Genomic DNA, 18699 nt, shown 5'->3' with positions numbered 1-18699 from the left:
GGTCTGGGTTGTTTTATGATCACAAATTTTACAATCTGGAAAGATGTGGCATGTTTCATAATATCCTTCCATCCATTTTGCATACCACTTGCCCCGTTCAGGTCACAGATGAGCTTGAGCCTATCCCAGCTGACAAATCAATTTACTATACACTCACATTGATACATATGGACCAGCAGAGGTCACTGCTGCCCGACTCCTCTCATGTGACGTTCATGTACACTTAGAATTTCAACAAGTCGTAAACGTGTCAATTTGAGCTTTACATTTCCAAACTTCATGTAATATTTTTAATGGAGTACACAAAACCGTTAAATTGGAAGCGTCTCTTATGAATCTGTTATCTTTATTTATTTATCTATTCTTGTTTTTTTTCTGGATACACCAACGTGCATATGTGTATTTTGTTTTTCAGTTTTGGGACCTTAATTCTCATATCAACCACATAAGAACACAATACCTGAAGGCTGTTCAAGTTCTCTTTATCTTCTTGCCAAATAATGTTTTACCTTATAGTGGACTATGAATGCACCAGGAGTAAAATGTATCTTACCTGAGATAAATTCAAGAAAGAAAATGCCGAAAAGTTAAAGGTGACAACAACAGTTACAGGTAGGATGTTGTCTATCGCTTGTAATGTAGACCGTTATACTGTACTATATTTGTACACCCTCCATTAACATCCTTCCCTGAGGCCATCGGGTTTTTAATGAGGGCAAAGCAGCTTAGAATTATATCCCAGCACTGACTGGGCATTTCGCAGGACAAGATAGAAACACAGTTTTGGAGCATGCAGTCAATTCTCTACTGACAAAAAGGTTAATATAATAGAACAGCAATGCATACTAGATGCGAGTAGATTTTGTGGGGAAATGCTGTATGGTTATTCTTTTTATTAACTTTTTTAATTGCCTTATCGTGACCTGGGAAACATGACGACGACGTGATTTTTGTCTTTTTACGTTGAAAAAAAAAACGACGGAAGGGATGGTACATACATCAGCAAGGCAAGTTCATACATTAATTATTCAAATGCTATGATTATTCTGCTATTCATAAATGTTGAGTCCTGCGTGTCACCGTGAAACTGATACAGTATTTTAGGTCGTCTGCATGAGAGACGATTGCATATTTTATTGTGTCGTGCAACAATGCTTTTAAGATCAATGTAGGGCACTTTTCAGGTACACTTGCACAACCGGCTAGAATCCAATAAATGAGCGATGTCAAATGTTCTGCCAAAGATAATATCAGAGACGTTTTCATCGAACCATATACAATATTGTGTGTCTATCTATCTATCTATCTATCTATCTATCTATCTATCTATCTATCTATCTATCTATCTAACGTGACGATAGTAACAGGTTGAACAACAGTCAACGGTCATTTCCATGACTATGGGCGTGATGCATCTGTTGTCTTTGTCAATTATTTGTTTACTGACACACAAATTCGTTTTGCTTTTGCAAATCACTTTTATTGCATGATAATATTTTCGAAAATCATCACAGAAGTATTTGTTGTATGGTCTCATTCATGAAAAATGTTTTTTTCCCCTCTCTGCCTTCCTTTCCTCTCTGCTCTCATATTATACTGTCGATGCTCTCAGGTGCTTGATGAAGATCTGCCTTTTTTGATTGTAAACACCATTTGAGTCAAGAGGCTGTAGAAAAAGTCCATGATGTTTAATCTGATGAAGAAAGAGAAAGAGAAGGAAAAGGACATTGGCAAGAAGGAGAAAAAAGACAAAAAGGAAGACAAAAAGAAAGAGCGCATGTCCCAAGCCGAGTTGAAGAGCCTAGAAGAGATGAGCATACGCCGAGGCTTCTTCCACCTCAATCGGGGGAGCTCCAAGAAGGAATCAAGGAGCAAATTGCAGATTTCTGGTCCTATTCCTATCAAGGTGACAAGTAACCTGGATCTCAGTCTGGCAGACTTAGATGCTGAGCGCCTCAGCAGCTGTGACACCTTAGCGCAGGATGTGAGACCTGTCGAGGAAAACAAGGGTATCGACCAGGACCAAATACGCAGCTCTGTAAAGGAGAGAGCAGCTAAGTTTGGAGAGCTAGCAAAGTTGAATTCTGGAATCGGCCCGAGGTACCTGGCCCCTTCCCAGAGGAACAATGCATTTGATACGTCAAGTGTTTCTGTTCCAAAATCAAAGCCACAATATTTTCGCCAAGGAAGCAAACCTCAAAACATATATCGGCTACACATACCTGAACTTGTAGAAAAAACATTCCCTGGTGTCGACTTAGAGTTGCCGGCACTGGTGGCTCCCCCAATACCAAATCCCAGAGAACTGAAGCTAAAGCGACGCAACACGGGCGATTTTGGCTTCTCTTTGAGGAGGACCACCATGCTGGACAGGCAGCCTGATGGAGACGTGTATCGGAAAGTGGTGCACTTTGCAGAGCCCGGTGCGGCTACCAAGGACCGTGCTCTGGGCCTGGTGCCAGGAGACAGACTGGTAGAGATCAATGGGATCAAGGTTGAGAACAAGAGCAGGGATGAGATCGTGGAGATGATCCGTCAATCTGGGGAGTCGGTGTTACTCAAGGTGCAGACCATTTTGGAGCTGAGTGAGTTGAACCGTAGCTGGCTGAGGACATCGCAGGGCCCATACAAGGAAGGCTTCAGTGTAAGTTGCATTCCTTTTTTTTTTCAATTGCAATTTATCTTTCCCAGAGATAATTAACGCCACTCACTTTCAACTCTGCTCCTCAAAAAAATGTGTATGTCATGATAACATGCCACATGTCATGCATATACATGTGCACATAATTTTTTTTTCTCTTTCTCAAAGGAAAGTATGACACCTGACATGGTTAGGAATGCCATCTGAATGATGCCATATGGCATGTTTATAGCACATCAGATCAGGAAACAAATCCAAAATGAACAGTGCCATATTACAGCCGGCAACACGTCACAGTGATTACATGAATTGATTGGGGGGGGGGGGGCGGTCTATACAGTATGTCATTATTTTGATACATAATCATCTTAATTTTTTTCTTCAGGGAACTGGATGCCTTTGACATTTGCACGATGAACGTTTATCCACACTGCCTAATAGAATGAAGGAAAATGAACATTCGGGGGCTTGTTACTTGAATGTTAAAAGGCATCATGCATAAATAATATTTTTCCAGTAACTTCACTTATAATTTGCATACATTTATGGATTAAATGTAAATATAATTCCATCAGTTCAACAAATGAAACAAATACGAAAGGATAACAGTCAAATGTTAAGCCGGTTATTCGTGTCGTTGTTGTTGGAAGTGTGAAGGGACCCAAAAAGATGTCATTTTATTTAGCATGTTTTTGTTTTTTTAATAATCATTGGATTTATTGGTTGTTGGAATTTTTTTTCTAAATGTTAGTTATCACAATATCTTTGCAACCGATTGCAGCAATATTTTTTACAAAATTTATTAAATTCCCAAGTCACATTGAATTGATTCAATGATATCAATCTCTAGTTGACATCATGACATGCAATACAGATTATCCCTTTATCTTTCTTCCAGACCAATAGTCTTGATGTATGTGAAAATTAGTACACATCCTGTCTCTGGCAGTTGAACGGTGGCTTTATTTCATATTTATCTGTAGAACAGAATATACGTTTTCCAGTGCCATGGTATAAAACAGATATGAAGCAGAGTGTCATCGTCTTGGTCCAAGTGTGTTATTTAAGGCTACTCCGCATCTGATTGTGGATGTTCTTTTTTTTTTTTAAGTTAAAGTATAAGGCATCGATGCAATAATTCTGATCTTGGAGATGAGTTTGTTAAAATACGGTCATGCATTTCTGCCTGGTATTCACAGGGGATTGTGTGTGCTTTCAGAGAATGTTTTCTGGTGTGTATATCTAATCCCCCCCCCCCCCCCCCATCCCCCTCACCCCCTTTGACACCAAACAATGGGATGCTAATGTAGACAACGGCCCAAACGCGACAGTCCAGGGCCATATGGTCGCTGGTTGGCTGCCTATTCACTTCTTTTTATGTGGATTATCATGTGTAACAAGAAGGGGCGTGTCAAACATAACTCTTTATTTGACGGTACACCTGAAATGAATCCTTTTATAGGGGCTCACCATGACACGTTTTCAAAAACAAAAAGAAAAAAAATATCCCTCAGCATTTCTAAATATGTGCCTTTGACTCTTGATTTACACTAATACACAAACGGTATTGACATTTTATTGTATTTAAATAGAAGTCGTTCTTTTCTTGGTGGAATGATATATTTTACAACAGCATATATAGTCAGTCATGAGCTGTTTAGATTGGAAACATAATATTTCAAACCCGATTCCATAATTCAACATTCAATCAAAACATTCCCTCACGCATTTCCATGGGCCATAACTTAGCAATGAAGACACACACAGATTGTTCTTGTGAAAATGATACCATCCAATCAAAATCCCAGCTGGTGTTTACATTTCATCTTTTAAATCGATGCACATCATTAAGCTCCTCACACTCGCTCCTCACTCTGTCCTACATCTTAATGATCATCAGTAGCCAGGTAATTTAAAGAAACTACAAAAATGTACTTGAGAGGCTGACCTAGAACCAGCTGCACTATTTATAGGTGGTTATTATAAAATCTTGACTCTGGATCTAGAGCAGATGCGTACTACATACGCTGCATGAATATGGCTCTATTTGCAATTTCAACATACTATTTAATATAATCTAATTGTGTTTTTGTATCATTTGCTGCAACTGAATTTGATACATATTTGAAATGGTGGGAGGGAGCTTGTTTGAGAATGTACCTGGAAACCGAGGAGCATTTCGAGACTTGTACTTCATGTATGGATCTTACTTTTAATGTGATTTCACGAGGGTATAGTTATGTAATGATTGGTTGGGTGCATGGAAATGACCTTGTGATGGGTTACGAGGCTGCCTGGCAACCAGCAATGACTATGGCTATGATCTAATTGTGTTCTAAAGACAGGAACGGTTGCGCTGCAGTTATTAAATAAAAAAGAGTACCGACTTTCCCTTTGATATTGTTGCGATGGATGGATGGATGCATGGATGGATGGATGGATGGATGGATGGACGCTAAAGTCCCCGTGATTTACGTCCCACCTTTACTCAAGACTGTTCATCTGGGGAAGGAATCTGACTGTCGTACACTGTTGAAATAACCTATATTTAAAATAATTCAAGGCTAGCTATTGATTCTGGCCCAACATTTTACCCACAGAAAATTAGATTGATGAGTGGTCCCAACTCACATATTTCCAGTTGAGGACACTTTTGTCCATAAGGTGGCAGCCACACAACAGCTGACAATAACTACCCTCATGCTGTGATTTTGTTGGTTCTGCTTGCACAGAATACAGGTGTTTTCTAATATAATCCTTTTTTACATATTTTTTAAAAAATTTCTTTAATTTTTAAAATACACTCCCAATATTAATTGGAGGGTGCTGAGTTTAGCACTGTCACCTCAGTTAATGTAATCGTTAAATAATTCAAATGAAAAATCTGAACAATTAACAACAACAATGACAACCAAAAAATACTTAAATGTAATTCAGTGAGTGACTTGTAGACTAGTAATTGCATTAAAAAAAAACCAAACATCTTTATTTTAACTAACATGAACCCTGTGTTAAAATGTAAATTCCTTCATTAGAAGACACAACTGGGTGTCCTCTGAAGTGAAGATCTGTCACTCAAATGGTGGTGTATGACCAGTCGTGCAAGTTCGCAGGACATGATTTATCCTGCACAACAGAGCACGCATTTGTGTGCCAGCTTCTTGTTTAAACACAGAACATACAATTTTGCTGAACATCAATTATATATAGAGTGTCTTGATCATCTATCACACATTTCATAGCCTTAGCTTTCCACTGTTATTAACTAGGCCGGGATTTACCATTAAAAACCCAAGATGTCATTTATCCCTAGTTCCAGCAAGACTAGATTATTAGACCAGGCATAGATTAGAAAGAGGCGTGACTTTCCAAGGATAAAGATTTCAGTCCATGATCGAGGCTTAAAAAGTCATTTTTCCTGTCCTCCACTCTTAATAAGATTTGAATGTGACAGTTTTTTTGAAGATGTCATTTGGTGTCCTTGGGCTCTCCATATTTTTATTGAGATCAATGTCTTTATTGATCAGAAAACAGAAATTTCATCATCCATGTTATATTTTTCTCAAATTTTTCCCCTTTACATGACCAATGTTGACCCGAAAGTTACAAATGAGTTTGCATGCTGATAAGATTTGTTTTTTAATTTTGCCCTTGTCGATATAAAAACATTGGGTTTAGCCATTCACTATTGTCAACCTTCCTTTTGCAAACATAAAATAAAAACTGACAAATGTTGTACCGTCCATGACATTTGGACTTTATGTATGTGAAAATAGTGGCATTTGTGTCCAGCTAATGCTGAAAAACATGACTATTTGTCATCCTACGGTGAGCCAGAACTGGGTCAGAATCAATTTGCATGGTTTATGAGTCTTTAATCTTTACTTTACGCTCAGCATGTGTCAACCAACAGCTTACATAGTGTTGTGTCCCAGTATCTGACTCTGAGGATTAGCAGACTGTATACATGGTGGACCAAGTCAGCCATGTGTTGGCAGAGTGCTAATATGTGAGCAAGAATATTCTGTTTTAGCAAATTTAAGTATAAAACAAATAAATGGGAAATAATCCAAAGCATGTATTTGCAAGTTTTTATTTTATTCTTATTATTTTGAAAGCCAATAACTATGATTGGAATTAAATTAGGTTTAAATTGATATGACCACATGATTGTGCTCATTAAAATCTTGACTGCTCTAAACTTTCCAGTGTAAAATATGAAATGACTGTCTCACTCTTCTTGAATTGTTATTGTGCGTGACATATTTGTACATTTGTTAATGGTTCCCTCTCGTGGTCAAGTGAGTGTACAGCATATTCCAATTAATTAAACAAAAACAATTTGGGCTCCAGAAATGGAAGCTAAAAAAAAACAATTACCAAGTGGCAGGTAGCGATAAACGGAATATCTGAGTGAGGGAGACCCCCTCTTTGATGGTCTGTCACCAGGGAAGAAGGTGGCAGGAGTGTATTGGTATGATTACGCAAATTCTATTCATAGACTTTCTGTGTTCCGGCAGCTGTCCTCTCTCACTGCCCAACTCCTCACATTACGCCCCCCTGGCCCCCCTACTCTTTTGACTACAGGCTTGGGCCACTTTGACACCGCCCTCCAGGATGCCCGTGCCCCTCTCTCACGAGGAGTCTTTGTAAACTCTTTGTCGACTCGGTTCTGACACTACTTCGGCCCTTGCTCCAGTGACTGGAGGTTAAGAGATTGGAAAGTTAAGCAGGCCTAGAGAGAAGGTAATGGACTCGGGCCTCAGCGTGTGCTGGAAAGTGTGGTTTGCTGGTACATGGGTGCATGTGCTCTGCTTCGGAGTGGGCTCTGATGGCATTTCAGGATGGCCTCTCTTGTTGCTGAAACTATTAATAGGTGGAGACTGATGAAACCTGGGTGTAGCTGACACTATTGATATTTACTTTCAATGAAAAAAGGCCACAAAGTGCATTTTCACAAAATAATCAAATGGGAAATTCACAAAATGCTGTTTGGTCTGATTTGGAAACTTTGGAAGTTTATGTCCTGTGCATGTGCTTTCCCTTTTGAGTCAAATTAGCGTGGATGCAGCAAGACTTAATATATTTAAGTTCCAGGGATGCTTGTTGTGATTTTTACCAAATCAAACATAATTGTTATTTTTGTCTTCACATTGCTACATTCTTTTTATTTTGACAAGAGTTCGTTGTGTGGCACCACACGGAATGAAAGATTATTCAGTAATGTGATTCTAGTGCATCGAGTCACCCGAGGTAAATGCTAATGATTTGGCCTCGTACGGATGGTTGATTTTGAGAAATTGCCTCATGTGTGCACGTTGCAGGTTTTCGTGAGAGTGGTTTGAAACTAAGCTATCATCTCATCTTGTTTTCCCATCATATCTTTTGTCCTCAGTGCTGCATGGTCCCGCTGCCCTGTTGGTAAATGGGCCGTTGTGTGCAGAATTGTGCTTCATCATATCCCCAACTGCTCCCATCACCACGACGCAGCTCATATCCTCTTCTTGTTTTGTGTCGTCAACATTGCATACATTTATTCTCTTCGCCACCAGCTTGTTTCATGCCGTCTGGCCCATCACCATGGCGTACAAATCCCGCTTTTCATTTTGGGAACAAAAGGGAAGTTTCGCTATTCTGTGTGACTTTTTAATTAATTAATTTATTTATTCATTTTATATTTCATTTTTGCATCTTACTTCATTTGTCACATTTCACTTGAGAAAGGCTTTGCTGTGGGTTTGATCTGTTGTGTTGATTCTTCTTGTGTAGGTTAAAGTTGAGAGCAAACCAGATGTAAGTGCCTTTTAAATATATTCTTTGACACATGAACTGGAATGATGTTAATTTGAAAACGCCTTCTGAACTGAAACAAATGATGCTTCTTCCTGCAGTTCTGGAGAGTTAGCCAGCATGTTGAATTTTGGAATGATGATCACAAATTCAAGATGACTTTGGTGTCGGATTGAGTAAAATTCAGTGTTTTTATCGGGTATCTTTTTTCAATAATAAAATCACAATTAGGTATATTGACTTAAGAACTTTTTTTTTTAAACTCCAGTTTTGAAAAACCATTTAAGCAATAATCTTCTCTTCATGAGCCAACTCAGTGTTGATGAGCTAATGCCATAAATATTTGTGTTTCGGCTAAATGCATTTTCATTGTCCTCTGAATCATTTAATTAAGTGATGCCCAAAGCCAGCAGTTTGCCAGGAAAAAGCAATTAACTGAAACTGCTGAATGTAATGAATTTATTGCGGACGCATTTCTTTTAATGACCCTTTTAAAGACACCTTTCCACCAAGCAGTACAGTTAAGTTTGGCTACCACTGGTCAATCCCCCGCTCCGCTCCCCTGGTCTGGCAAGGCTTCCCACCATCAAAATGGTGCTCCTCATCAAACTGAGCTGACCTGCACATCTTTATACGTATAAACAATATATTTAGTCGTCAGAACTGAGCAGATTTTTTTTTCCTGTTAGTTGTGTCATCAATCCACATTACTGCTGTTTTACTCTATTTGCATCCAGCCTAACGTAGATGCTAGTCAGCCACAGGCAGTTACTAAACCTGCGCAAGACACAGGGAGTGCATCATCAGCAGAAGACACCAGCAATAACGCTGCCATGGGTGGTCCAGATGCTCCAGGAGAGGGGCAGAAGTCCGGCGGTAAAAAGGTGGTGAAGGTTGTGAGAAGAATTGTGAGGCGTGTCGCTCCTGCAGCAACGGACGAGCAGAACCAGCTGGCTGTGTCTGAAGCTGCCAAAGCCACCGCTGCACTAAAATCTACCAAGTCTTCAGTGGAGGACAAAGACGACATCTCCATGGGCCTGACCAGCCTCATGGGCAGAGGAAGAACCAAGGAGCACCGGCCTCGCACACGCACACAAGACCGCAAAGAAGACATGAAAGAGGAGGTCAAACAGGAGGAGGATAAGGGAGAGGGGGAAAGAACGGACACAACAGAGGACTCCGCATCTGCAGCTGTACTCAAGAGCACATCACCAAATACTGTCCCGCAAAATCCGAACCCCTTTACACCAGCTGTAGGCTTCATACCTAAACCCGACCCTTTGGCCCCACCCGCTGGCTTCATTCCTGCCCCAAAGCAGACTCTCTTGACTCCTCCACTTGGTTTTATCCCCGCCAGAAAATCCAGTCCAATTCCCCTAAAAAACAATGGTCTGGTGAGGCCTGCAGGTTTTATTCCGGTCCCAAAAACAAATCCTCTGGCACTTCCTGCAGGGTTCATCCCAAAACCTCGCCTGGTAGCAGTGAAGAAACCAGAGGTACAGACTGAAAGAACTGCATGTTTGCCACTTAACCTCTGAGTGAAGCATACTGGGTGATAATAACAGAGACACGACAGCTCATAATATTTACCCATCAAACACAAGTTAAGTCTTGGCGACCTGATAATGGATCCCGTATGAGTCATCTTTAAGTTCATGGCAGTATTCTTCCTTTCTCAGCGTTGCAAAAAACATTTCCTCTCTAAACATATTCATTGACAAAAAAAGATCTCTATAAAGAAGCCTTCTAGAATTAATGCTCACTGAGTGTACAACGCTGTTTATGATCAGTCCAAACCTCATCAGTGGGTATAATGGTGTGCTCGTTGCCCAATCCAGTCAGTACGTGTAAGCAATTAGGCATTGAGCTGTGACTCATTAGTGTCACTCTTTGCTAGTGGAGCATTGCATCTGTGCCAGGAGAACCCTCTCTGAAGCAAAGCCTTGCAAGGAAAATACCTTATTATTATTTTATATTTTAAATCACAACAACATCTGAACATGTTATCAAAATAACGTCCCGATACGAATTATGATTACAACTTAGCTATGTCCAATTATGTATTGGCTTTACAATGAATTCAATTCGCCCAACCAACATTTTGCTGATGTTACTGAAGTACTGGATGGGTAACTTCTGATTACCGTATTTTCCACACTAAAAGGTGCACTGGATTATGAGCTGCACCTTCAATGAATGGTGTATTTTGTCTTTTTTTTTTCATACATTGGGCACACCGCATTATAAGACGCAATCTACAATGCATCCACTAGATGGAGCTATGCTCAAGGAAATCCCAACAGAACGATCAGATGTCAGTAAAACTCATTAAATGAAGCAGCGAAACAGTTCACTTAACAGCAAGTTATAACATTGACCCGTTAACATTGAACTCTCTTGCCGCTGCTCTATTTCTGTGTCCAACTGCGTAACCGATCGGCTTAAGTTTGAAATCTGCGTTGTAAGCATGTCTCTTGCAAGGAGCCATTTTGGGGTCGAAATATTACTGCAATGACCATACACAAGGCGCATCGGATTTTAAGGTGCGCTGTGAGCTTGAGAAAATGGAAGGCTTTTAGGTGCTCCTTTTAAGATAAGATATCCCTTTATTTGTCCCGCAATGGGGAAATTACAGTCAGAATTCAGAAAGGAAAACGCTGGTAGGGAGAGGGAAAAAACCCCCACGCTCGAACTATCCTCTTCTGAGGATAATTTAAGTCCAGGATAAAAAAGACCCTAGCACATAAATAAGCATATGACAGTTACAACAAGTCACAAGACATAACATGTAATAAGGGGGAGGATAGTGCGGAAAATACGGTATATATATATATGTATATATTTTATTGAACGCATGAACGTAACGTAGACAAAAATATAAAATGTGAACGTGTAAATTCAGATGTTGTCCAAAAACATCCCTTATAAAAATCACTTTGAAAACGTTGCATCTGCCTGGCTCTGTTTGATTGGTCAAATGGATTCAAACTCCAGCTGGAGTTCCGTTGCACTGGTAAAATAGAATCAAGTGACAGCTCTCAAGATGTCAACGTGCGTCTGGAACGGGCAAGCCATAATAGATTTAAAAAAAAGATAGTCGAAAGTCGAGCGTAGTTCGATGTAACAGATTAAAAGTACCGTTCATGTCCACATAAGGCTGGGGAGAAGATGCAAACACTGTACAAAAATGTCCAAGATCAAATTCAAACCCATACCATTTGACTGTTTGTCATGCTAACCACATGCACACACCAGAATGTAAAACTATCATTCATTGTCCATCCATTGATCATTTATTCCTGTCTGTGTGCATGATGTGTTAAACTGCTATGTAAAGGAGTTCCTTTGTCCTACTGTGGCTCCCAATGGCAAACCATCCCCTGTTGTATCCCACCAGGCTCATTCCACATCCAGTGAACAGGTGTGTTTGGATTTGTGTTCATCTTTACATTTTCTGCATTCCCAAAAAATAAAAATTCATGGATGCATTTTCTTGCATGGACTTGCTGGCCCTGCATTTGCAGGTCTCACAGGTCACTCCTACTGAGGAGGATTACATGCGTGTGAAAAGGATCTTCACCGTCACTAGCAATGATGTAAGGTCTCTCTTCCTCGGCTTGTTTTATGCGTCCGCCCTTGCCATTTCTCGCACTGGGCTACTCTGTACGCTAGCCCGGCTTGAGGGACACATCTGCTCATGTTACTCACTGAGCTGTCCCTGACCTTCCACTCACAGCAAGCTTTTTAATTAGCGGGATGATCCCTGACAATGTGAAATCATTTCACGGCTCTCAAATTCTGGACATGACTTCTAAAAGTTGCTTGGAAGCATACCTTACATTACGCCGCATGTAGATAATTGTGAGATGCTAACGAAGAAGTAACTGTGGAGACTATTGCTCATCAGTTCAATTTTAGAAGTGAACAGCATCTTTATAAATAACAATGTACCGTAATCCCTCATAAGGGGATATTTTACTCCAAATAAATATTAAAATCTTATCTACAAATGATATGATTTTCAATGTCTAATAGACAAATGTGAACATTTGAAAGCATGGAATTAAGGGCAGGGGATGCAATTATCTGTGCAGCCAATGTGCCCTGTTTGTGAAGCTTGTCACAAAAGGGCTCCGTTGTTGTATGTCGCTGGAGAAGCTCGAGCAGGCATAATAACGCCCAAATGAACATAATGCTTGAGTCAACATACTGCAAACAGCAGAACATGTTACGGTACGATATCTGCGCCGCTGGAAAGGCATTGAACTGATTCAGTCGAGCATTTCTTGTCTTCCTTTGAATGCGTCTGTTTTATTGCTTTGCTGTAGTTCAAAAGGAGCAGAGGTGCTCAACTTTGCCCACTGGTATGATATGCAATGATGACATTGTCTGGTTATTTCTGCTCTCTGCTTCCCTCGCGGGTCATTGGATCTCGACATGCTGCCGTCGTCTTTGATGCTTGAATGGCTAGCGTGCGAGAGGACCCAAATCCTCTCAGGTACAACCTGTGTGACTGACTGCAAGCTCTGTGTTCTACCTCCACTCTGTGCCAGAGATTGTGGCTTTGGTTCATTATTTTTGATGCGCTGCTTTGTCTGCACCCACCTGCTGTCTTTATCCTAACATGGCTGTCATTGGATGACTTTTTTGTCTGAAAAGACGTGACGGGTTGTGATGATGAATATTCTGATGAGTATTTGAAATGTGCCGTACATATCTTATGGCTTTCCTCTTACTGATCTTGTGATTTCCTGTGCTCATCAGAGTGAATAACACATTTTTCTTTGAAAGACTTCTTCTGTTTTGAAACCAAGGAGGTATTGAATGGATCAGCTCAGGAGTGGGCCAATCATTGCGTTAAAAGTTGTGTTGATTCGTAGATGAGGTTAAAAAAAAAAGTAATATACATGTATGTGCAATAGTTTATTTAAAATTAAGGCATTCTCATCTTTTTTCATAATAGGTTTGTTGATGAGTAACCAACCAAATGTGTTTATTTAGTACAATAATTAAAACATGTTAAATGCATAAAATCGTGTACAGTACATGATATGTTTTAATTCGACTTCAATCTATAATTACTTCTAACAATCACTTAAACAATTATCTACTAAGATATAGTACATTAATGCAAAGCAATACATTATTAACAGCAGCAATATTATAGGACTTGTGAAATGCAAATGCATTTGTGGGCCGCAGTGAAAGACGGGCTACGTGTGACCATTCTTGCAATCCCGGGTTAGATGGAATCTCATTTGTCAGCCTCGAGTGTTTTCGAGCTCACACGATTTTGTAACGGCACTTCGTTGTCCTGAAGTGGTATCATTTTTCTGATAGATTGAGCGCACCGCATTTGGCTTACTAATCATGACTAAAGATGTTTGCTGTGACAAAGTACTGGGAGATCTACTTTTGAATTCCTCTCATCCTTCCATATATGGTCAATGAAAAATATTTTTCGGTGTTCCTGCATGAAAAAAAACAATTGCGTCATGTGTTGCTCTGTTCGGAAATGACTGTTAATGACTTCTGAATTGACTTTTTTCCCCTTCTCCAGCCAAAGCTTTCTGAGGACCCCGTGGCCATTCTACAAGCATCACACTTAGCAGCAAAGGTTAGACAATTGTGTTTTTTTTCTAGTTTCGTATTTAATCATCATTACCGGAAGCAGTATCCCGTTTATAAAAACACATACCCTCCTGTGCACCAGCAAGGAATTTTGATGATATCTACTGTTTTCCCTCTTTAGATCTTCTCCAATCTTTTGTAAACTGTGAGCACTTTTTTTTTTTTAATCTGAGACATCTTTTAATGAATATGTTTCATGGACTCTCATTGAGTTCAAGGCCTTTTTCTTTGCCCTGGAAAGCGCTGTGAAAGAGGTTTCCGTCAAGGAGGGTTGTATACAAAAGACAAGATGATTAAAAAAAAAACAACTCCCACTACCAACTGCTGTGCTGAGTGCATTTGGACATTTCCATCAAGGATCCTTTTCAGTTCAATAATTTTTAACGAAGCAGTCATGGCTGTGACCGTTTAATGTTATTTGTATCAGTTCTCTTCAATCTTGATTTGTCGCCTTTTTAATCAGGCGAAGAATGAAACAAACATCGAATCTGAGAGAGCCTGGTACAACACTGAAAAAGTGTGGCTTGTCCACAAGGATGGTTTTTCTTTGGGTGAGTAAAGGTTCGCTTTTCTTAGCATTTCATTTCATGTATACAGCTACCAGGGTCCATATATTTTTCATTACAAGAGGAATTAATGCTCTGGTTATGCAGCAACTCTGCTGAAGACAGAAGCGGGGAGTCTGCCCGAGGGGAAGGTGAAAATACGCCTGGACAGTGATGGATCTTTATTAGACGTAGATGAAGATGATGTCGAGAAGGTACTAAATCATTTCATCACCTCTGAAGCACATCAGTCAAAAACGACGGCGGGTGAAACTTCTCATGACTTTCAACGTCAGGCAAACCCACCGTTGTTTGAGCGAGCGGAGGACCTGGCCTCTCTTCAGTACTTGAACGAGTCCAGTGTGATGCATTCCCTGCGGCAGCGTTACGGCGGTAACCTGGTGCACACCCATGCTGGGCCCAACATGGTGGTCATTAACCCCATTAGCGCTCCTTCCATGTACTCGGAGAAGGTGAGCTGCAGCTAGCATTCATGGGACATAACCCTCTTCTATATTAGAATTTCCGAACGTTAAAGTGTCAAAGATAAATCAATTTCTGCTGTGTTCTTTGTCGTTATTACCATGCAAATGATACAGCCTGATAGGTGGATGATTGATGATCGACGGATGTATTAGGACATTGACATACCTGTAATAATGCTACAGGAAATGGTATTATAAAAGGATTACATTCAACAGTTACAGTTTGTCAGGCTCTAGTTTTGGGGCTGATTTAATGCCAGACCAGGTTTGGAATTCCATAGTTATTCATTCGTCAGATTGTTTGGTGGCTTGTATGCACGATTTTCCCCTTTGTGCTAATACCCCTCACATCAAACTATGAAATGTCTCGACGAGAATTTCAGAACATGCCAAATTCAGTGAGCTCTTTGCAAGGACCCATTCTTTTGGCAAATATTTGTAAAGGTAGACTACATGGTACAGACCTCGAGTTAAACCTTTGAGAATGGGATTGAATGTACCGTATTTTCCGGACTATAAGTCGCACTGGAGTATAAGTCGCATTTTGGGGGGAAATTTATGGGATAAAATCCAATCCTAAGAACAGACATGTCATCTTGAAAGGCAAATAAAAATAAAAGTAGAGAACAACAGGCTGAATAAGTATGTTACAAGCTAACGTTACATGACTCATAAACAACGAACGTGCTTGGTATGTTCATATTAAGACTTATTCAGATAACTATTGCAATAAAGAACATGCTAACAAGTTCACCAAACCATCAGTGTCTCTCCAAATCACGAAATCCAATGAAATCTTCATCCTCGGTGTCTGTTTGAAACAAGTCTGCCAACTCTGGAGGTAGAAGATGTGGTGCTTCCTATTCTACATCGCTTACGTCACTCATTGTCGACTTATCAACACAGGCCTAGAGCGCCCTCTTGCGGTTTCAGTGTGAAAATAACATGTGAAATGATATAATGTGTTAATAATTTCACACATAAATCGCACCAGAGTATAAATCGCACCTCTGGCCAAACTATGAAAAAAACTGCGATTTATAATCCGAAAAATACGGTAATGATTAAGTGGGATTCTTTATGTCACAGCTCAATACCTTTGTCTACACGGTGAATCTAATAGAATAGCACGCACGGAAATGGTTGCCAACGTGTCACTCTTCACTTCTATTTCCGTTTGTCTTTGTTCTTACAGGTGATGCAAATGTTTAAAGGCTGTAGAAGGGAGGACACAGCCCCCCATATTTACAGCTTGGCTCAGTCTGCCTATCGGAAGCTCTTGACCACTCGCCAGGATCAGTCCATAGTCTTACTGGGCAAGAGTGGCAGTGGCAAGACTACAAACTGTCAACACATCATTCAATACTTGGTCACTATTGCTGGCAGCACCAACAAAACATTCTCCAGTAGGTTGGAAAGGTTCAAGCCTGTAAAAAATAAAATAAAATAAAGGAATGTCACCATTTTTTTTCCCGGGTATTTACGACGTTCTGATTTGTCTGCAGCGGAGAAGTGGCAGGCGGTGTACACAGTTTTAGAGGCATTTGGGAATGCATCAAGCTGCATGAATGGAAATGCCAGCCGTTTCTCCCATGTTGTTTCGTTGGATTTTGACCAGTCAGGCCTGGTGACCTCAGCCTCAATCCAGGTATTTCTTTTATTTATGTATCCATTTTGCATCAGTACTGTTTCCCCCTCCCGTGTCTCGTTATTTGCGCTGCGGCCTTGCAGACAATGCTCCTGGAAAAGATGAGAGTGACACGAAGACCCGAGGGCGAGTCCACTTTTCACGTGTTTTACTACCTAATGGCCGGAGTCGACAGCTCCCTTAGGTATGGATTACTACTGACTGGTCAACTGGATGCACAGTGCCCCATAGTCTTTCATAGAGCCAGACAACATCTTATCTATCATGTTGATATACACTCACCAAACACAACATTAGGTACACCTGCACAATTTATAAGATCTATCGCAAGAGCTGTGCGCCTACTGGAAGCTGTTGACGCTTCCGCCATTTCGAACACAACTTTTACCTTATCAGGCCACATGAATATTATTTTTCTTTTCTTCTTTTTCTTCTTCATTTATTCCACTTCATGATTCATCTTTGCAAATACAGGGTTTTAGTACAGCTCTTATTAGATAGATTATGCTGTTGAATCAAATGAGTGGATCACATTGGTTTGAAAAAAGCTAACATCTTTGTCATTTTGTATTTTTTTTGTTTTCATTAGAACCGAGCTGCACCTCAACCACTTTGCGGAAAATAACGCGTTTGGAATCATGCCTCAGACAAAGGTAGACTACTTAATGGAGAACATTATTCTTTTTTTGGTTCTGAAACAAACTGCTATTTTACATGTAGCAGGCATTTTTTTTAACTATTAGTAGTCATATTTAATTTATTGTACTGATTAAAATCCGTGAATGGGAAATTCAATTTCCACTCTACCTTTCTCAAGTGTGCCTGAACAGTAATCAGAAAGCAGACTAGCATCTCTCCAACATTCAGCAGGTTATATAATGTCCGCAGCGGGAGTTGAATCATGAACATACGGTTCAAAAGCCCACGTTACTTACAGACGAGCTACTGCTGCCCATTTGAAGCATTAGAACTTATTCGTTGCCATCTTGTAACTTCAGAAACAACCAAATAAAGATTCTCACAGCATGTGAAATCAAACCTTCATACCTGGTCGCTTGTAAAAAACAAAAATTATTTTCGGTAAATTGTGTTGCGGTGTCCACCAGGTTGAGGAAAAGCAACGGGCATCCCAGCAGTTTTCCAAGCTGCAAGCAGCCATGAAGGTTCTGGGGGTCACTAGTGATGAACAAAGAGCTTTTTGGCTAGTCCTGGGGGCCATCTACCACCTGGGAGCTGCAGGGGCAACGAAAGGTACATTTCCTGAAATCCAAAAGTAAAAAAGGCAATTCTAATCAGCACCAGATAAGAAAAAAAAGGCCTTTCTTGCTCATATTTTGAGCGTAAAATCCAATACCATTCCTTTATGAAGATAATTGCCCTCACTTTTTCATTTAGTGCTACGCATTATGTATTTTTCATCGCTGAACTGTCTCGTACTCTGGATTGCACAGTTAGACCGGAATTTGGAATGTATTGATTTTCCAGAAAGAAACATGCATTCCAATGAATCGTAATGAATCACATTAAGAACTAGTGCATGCCATAAAAATCTGGATAGGCTGATGCACGTTAGGAAAAAAAAAGGAAGTCTTGACTGGGGTCTTGTCTTGTAATGCAAATGCACCTTGGGAGAAGCAGTCAGTTTCACCCTGAGGTTTCATCTCTATTTTTGAAGCTATACTTTATGGTGAAACCTTGGGTAAGATAGTTGTGTTTTTCTTGCTTTATGAGAGTAAAACGGAATCTCAAGGTAAACAGTAGATGCCCTCAAGTTGTTGTTATTGTTGTGGGGTTTGGTCAAAGTTTACAGGGAAATAAAAATATAAAAATATATTTTTTGACAGAATTGTGTTTTTTATGAGGTGAATTCATTCAGACAGACTTTATTCCGAAAGGAAATGTCTACTTTATCGATAATGAATGAGTAATGACACTGTGTAGTTTGTATGCATTTGCAAT

At 40.0% G+C, this 18699-nt stretch overlaps 1 protein-coding gene across 4 annotated transcripts in view; it reads left to right on the top strand.

Annotated features, from left to right (window-relative positions):
- Positions 1 to 758: 758 nt before the first annotated feature.
- LOC147193659 (unconventional myosin-XVIIIa-like) overlaps positions 759 to 18699 on the top strand; it is a 57974-nt gene continuing 40033 nt past the window's right edge. For 3 of the 4 annotated variants that reach the window (XM_086130998.1, XM_086130997.1, XM_086130996.1), the window contains exons 1-11: positions 759 to 1007; positions 1613 to 2644; positions 13992 to 14048; positions 14526 to 14613; positions 14716 to 14822; positions 14904 to 15080; positions 16288 to 16498; positions 16598 to 16740; positions 16824 to 16924; positions 17330 to 17393; positions 17847 to 17991. In XM_086130998.1, coding sequence (XP_085987124.1) covers positions 1682 to 2644; positions 13992 to 14048; positions 14526 to 14613; positions 14716 to 14822; positions 14904 to 15080; positions 16288 to 16498; positions 16598 to 16740; positions 16824 to 16924; positions 17330 to 17393; positions 17847 to 17991 — 2056 coding nt within the window. In that variant the 5' untranslated portion in view covers positions 759 to 1007; positions 1613 to 1681. Of the gene's footprint in view, positions 1008 to 1612; positions 2645 to 8410; positions 8435 to 9168; positions 9928 to 11955; positions 12028 to 13991; positions 14049 to 14525; positions 14614 to 14715; positions 14823 to 14903; positions 15081 to 16287; positions 16499 to 16597; positions 16741 to 16823; positions 16925 to 17329; positions 17394 to 17846; positions 17992 to 18699 lie in introns of all 4 variants that reach the window. The other variant, XM_086130999.1, reaches the window with a different exon arrangement.

This window comes from Hippocampus guttulatus, chromosome 15 (assembly GCF_054856545.1).
Source record: "Hippocampus guttulatus isolate MCC_2025c chromosome 15, RoL_Hgut_1.0, whole genome shotgun sequence".
Taxonomy (NCBI): Eukaryota; Metazoa; Chordata; class Actinopteri; order Syngnathiformes; family Syngnathidae; genus Hippocampus; species Hippocampus guttulatus.
This window is presented reverse-complemented; position numbering and strand designations above follow the sequence as displayed.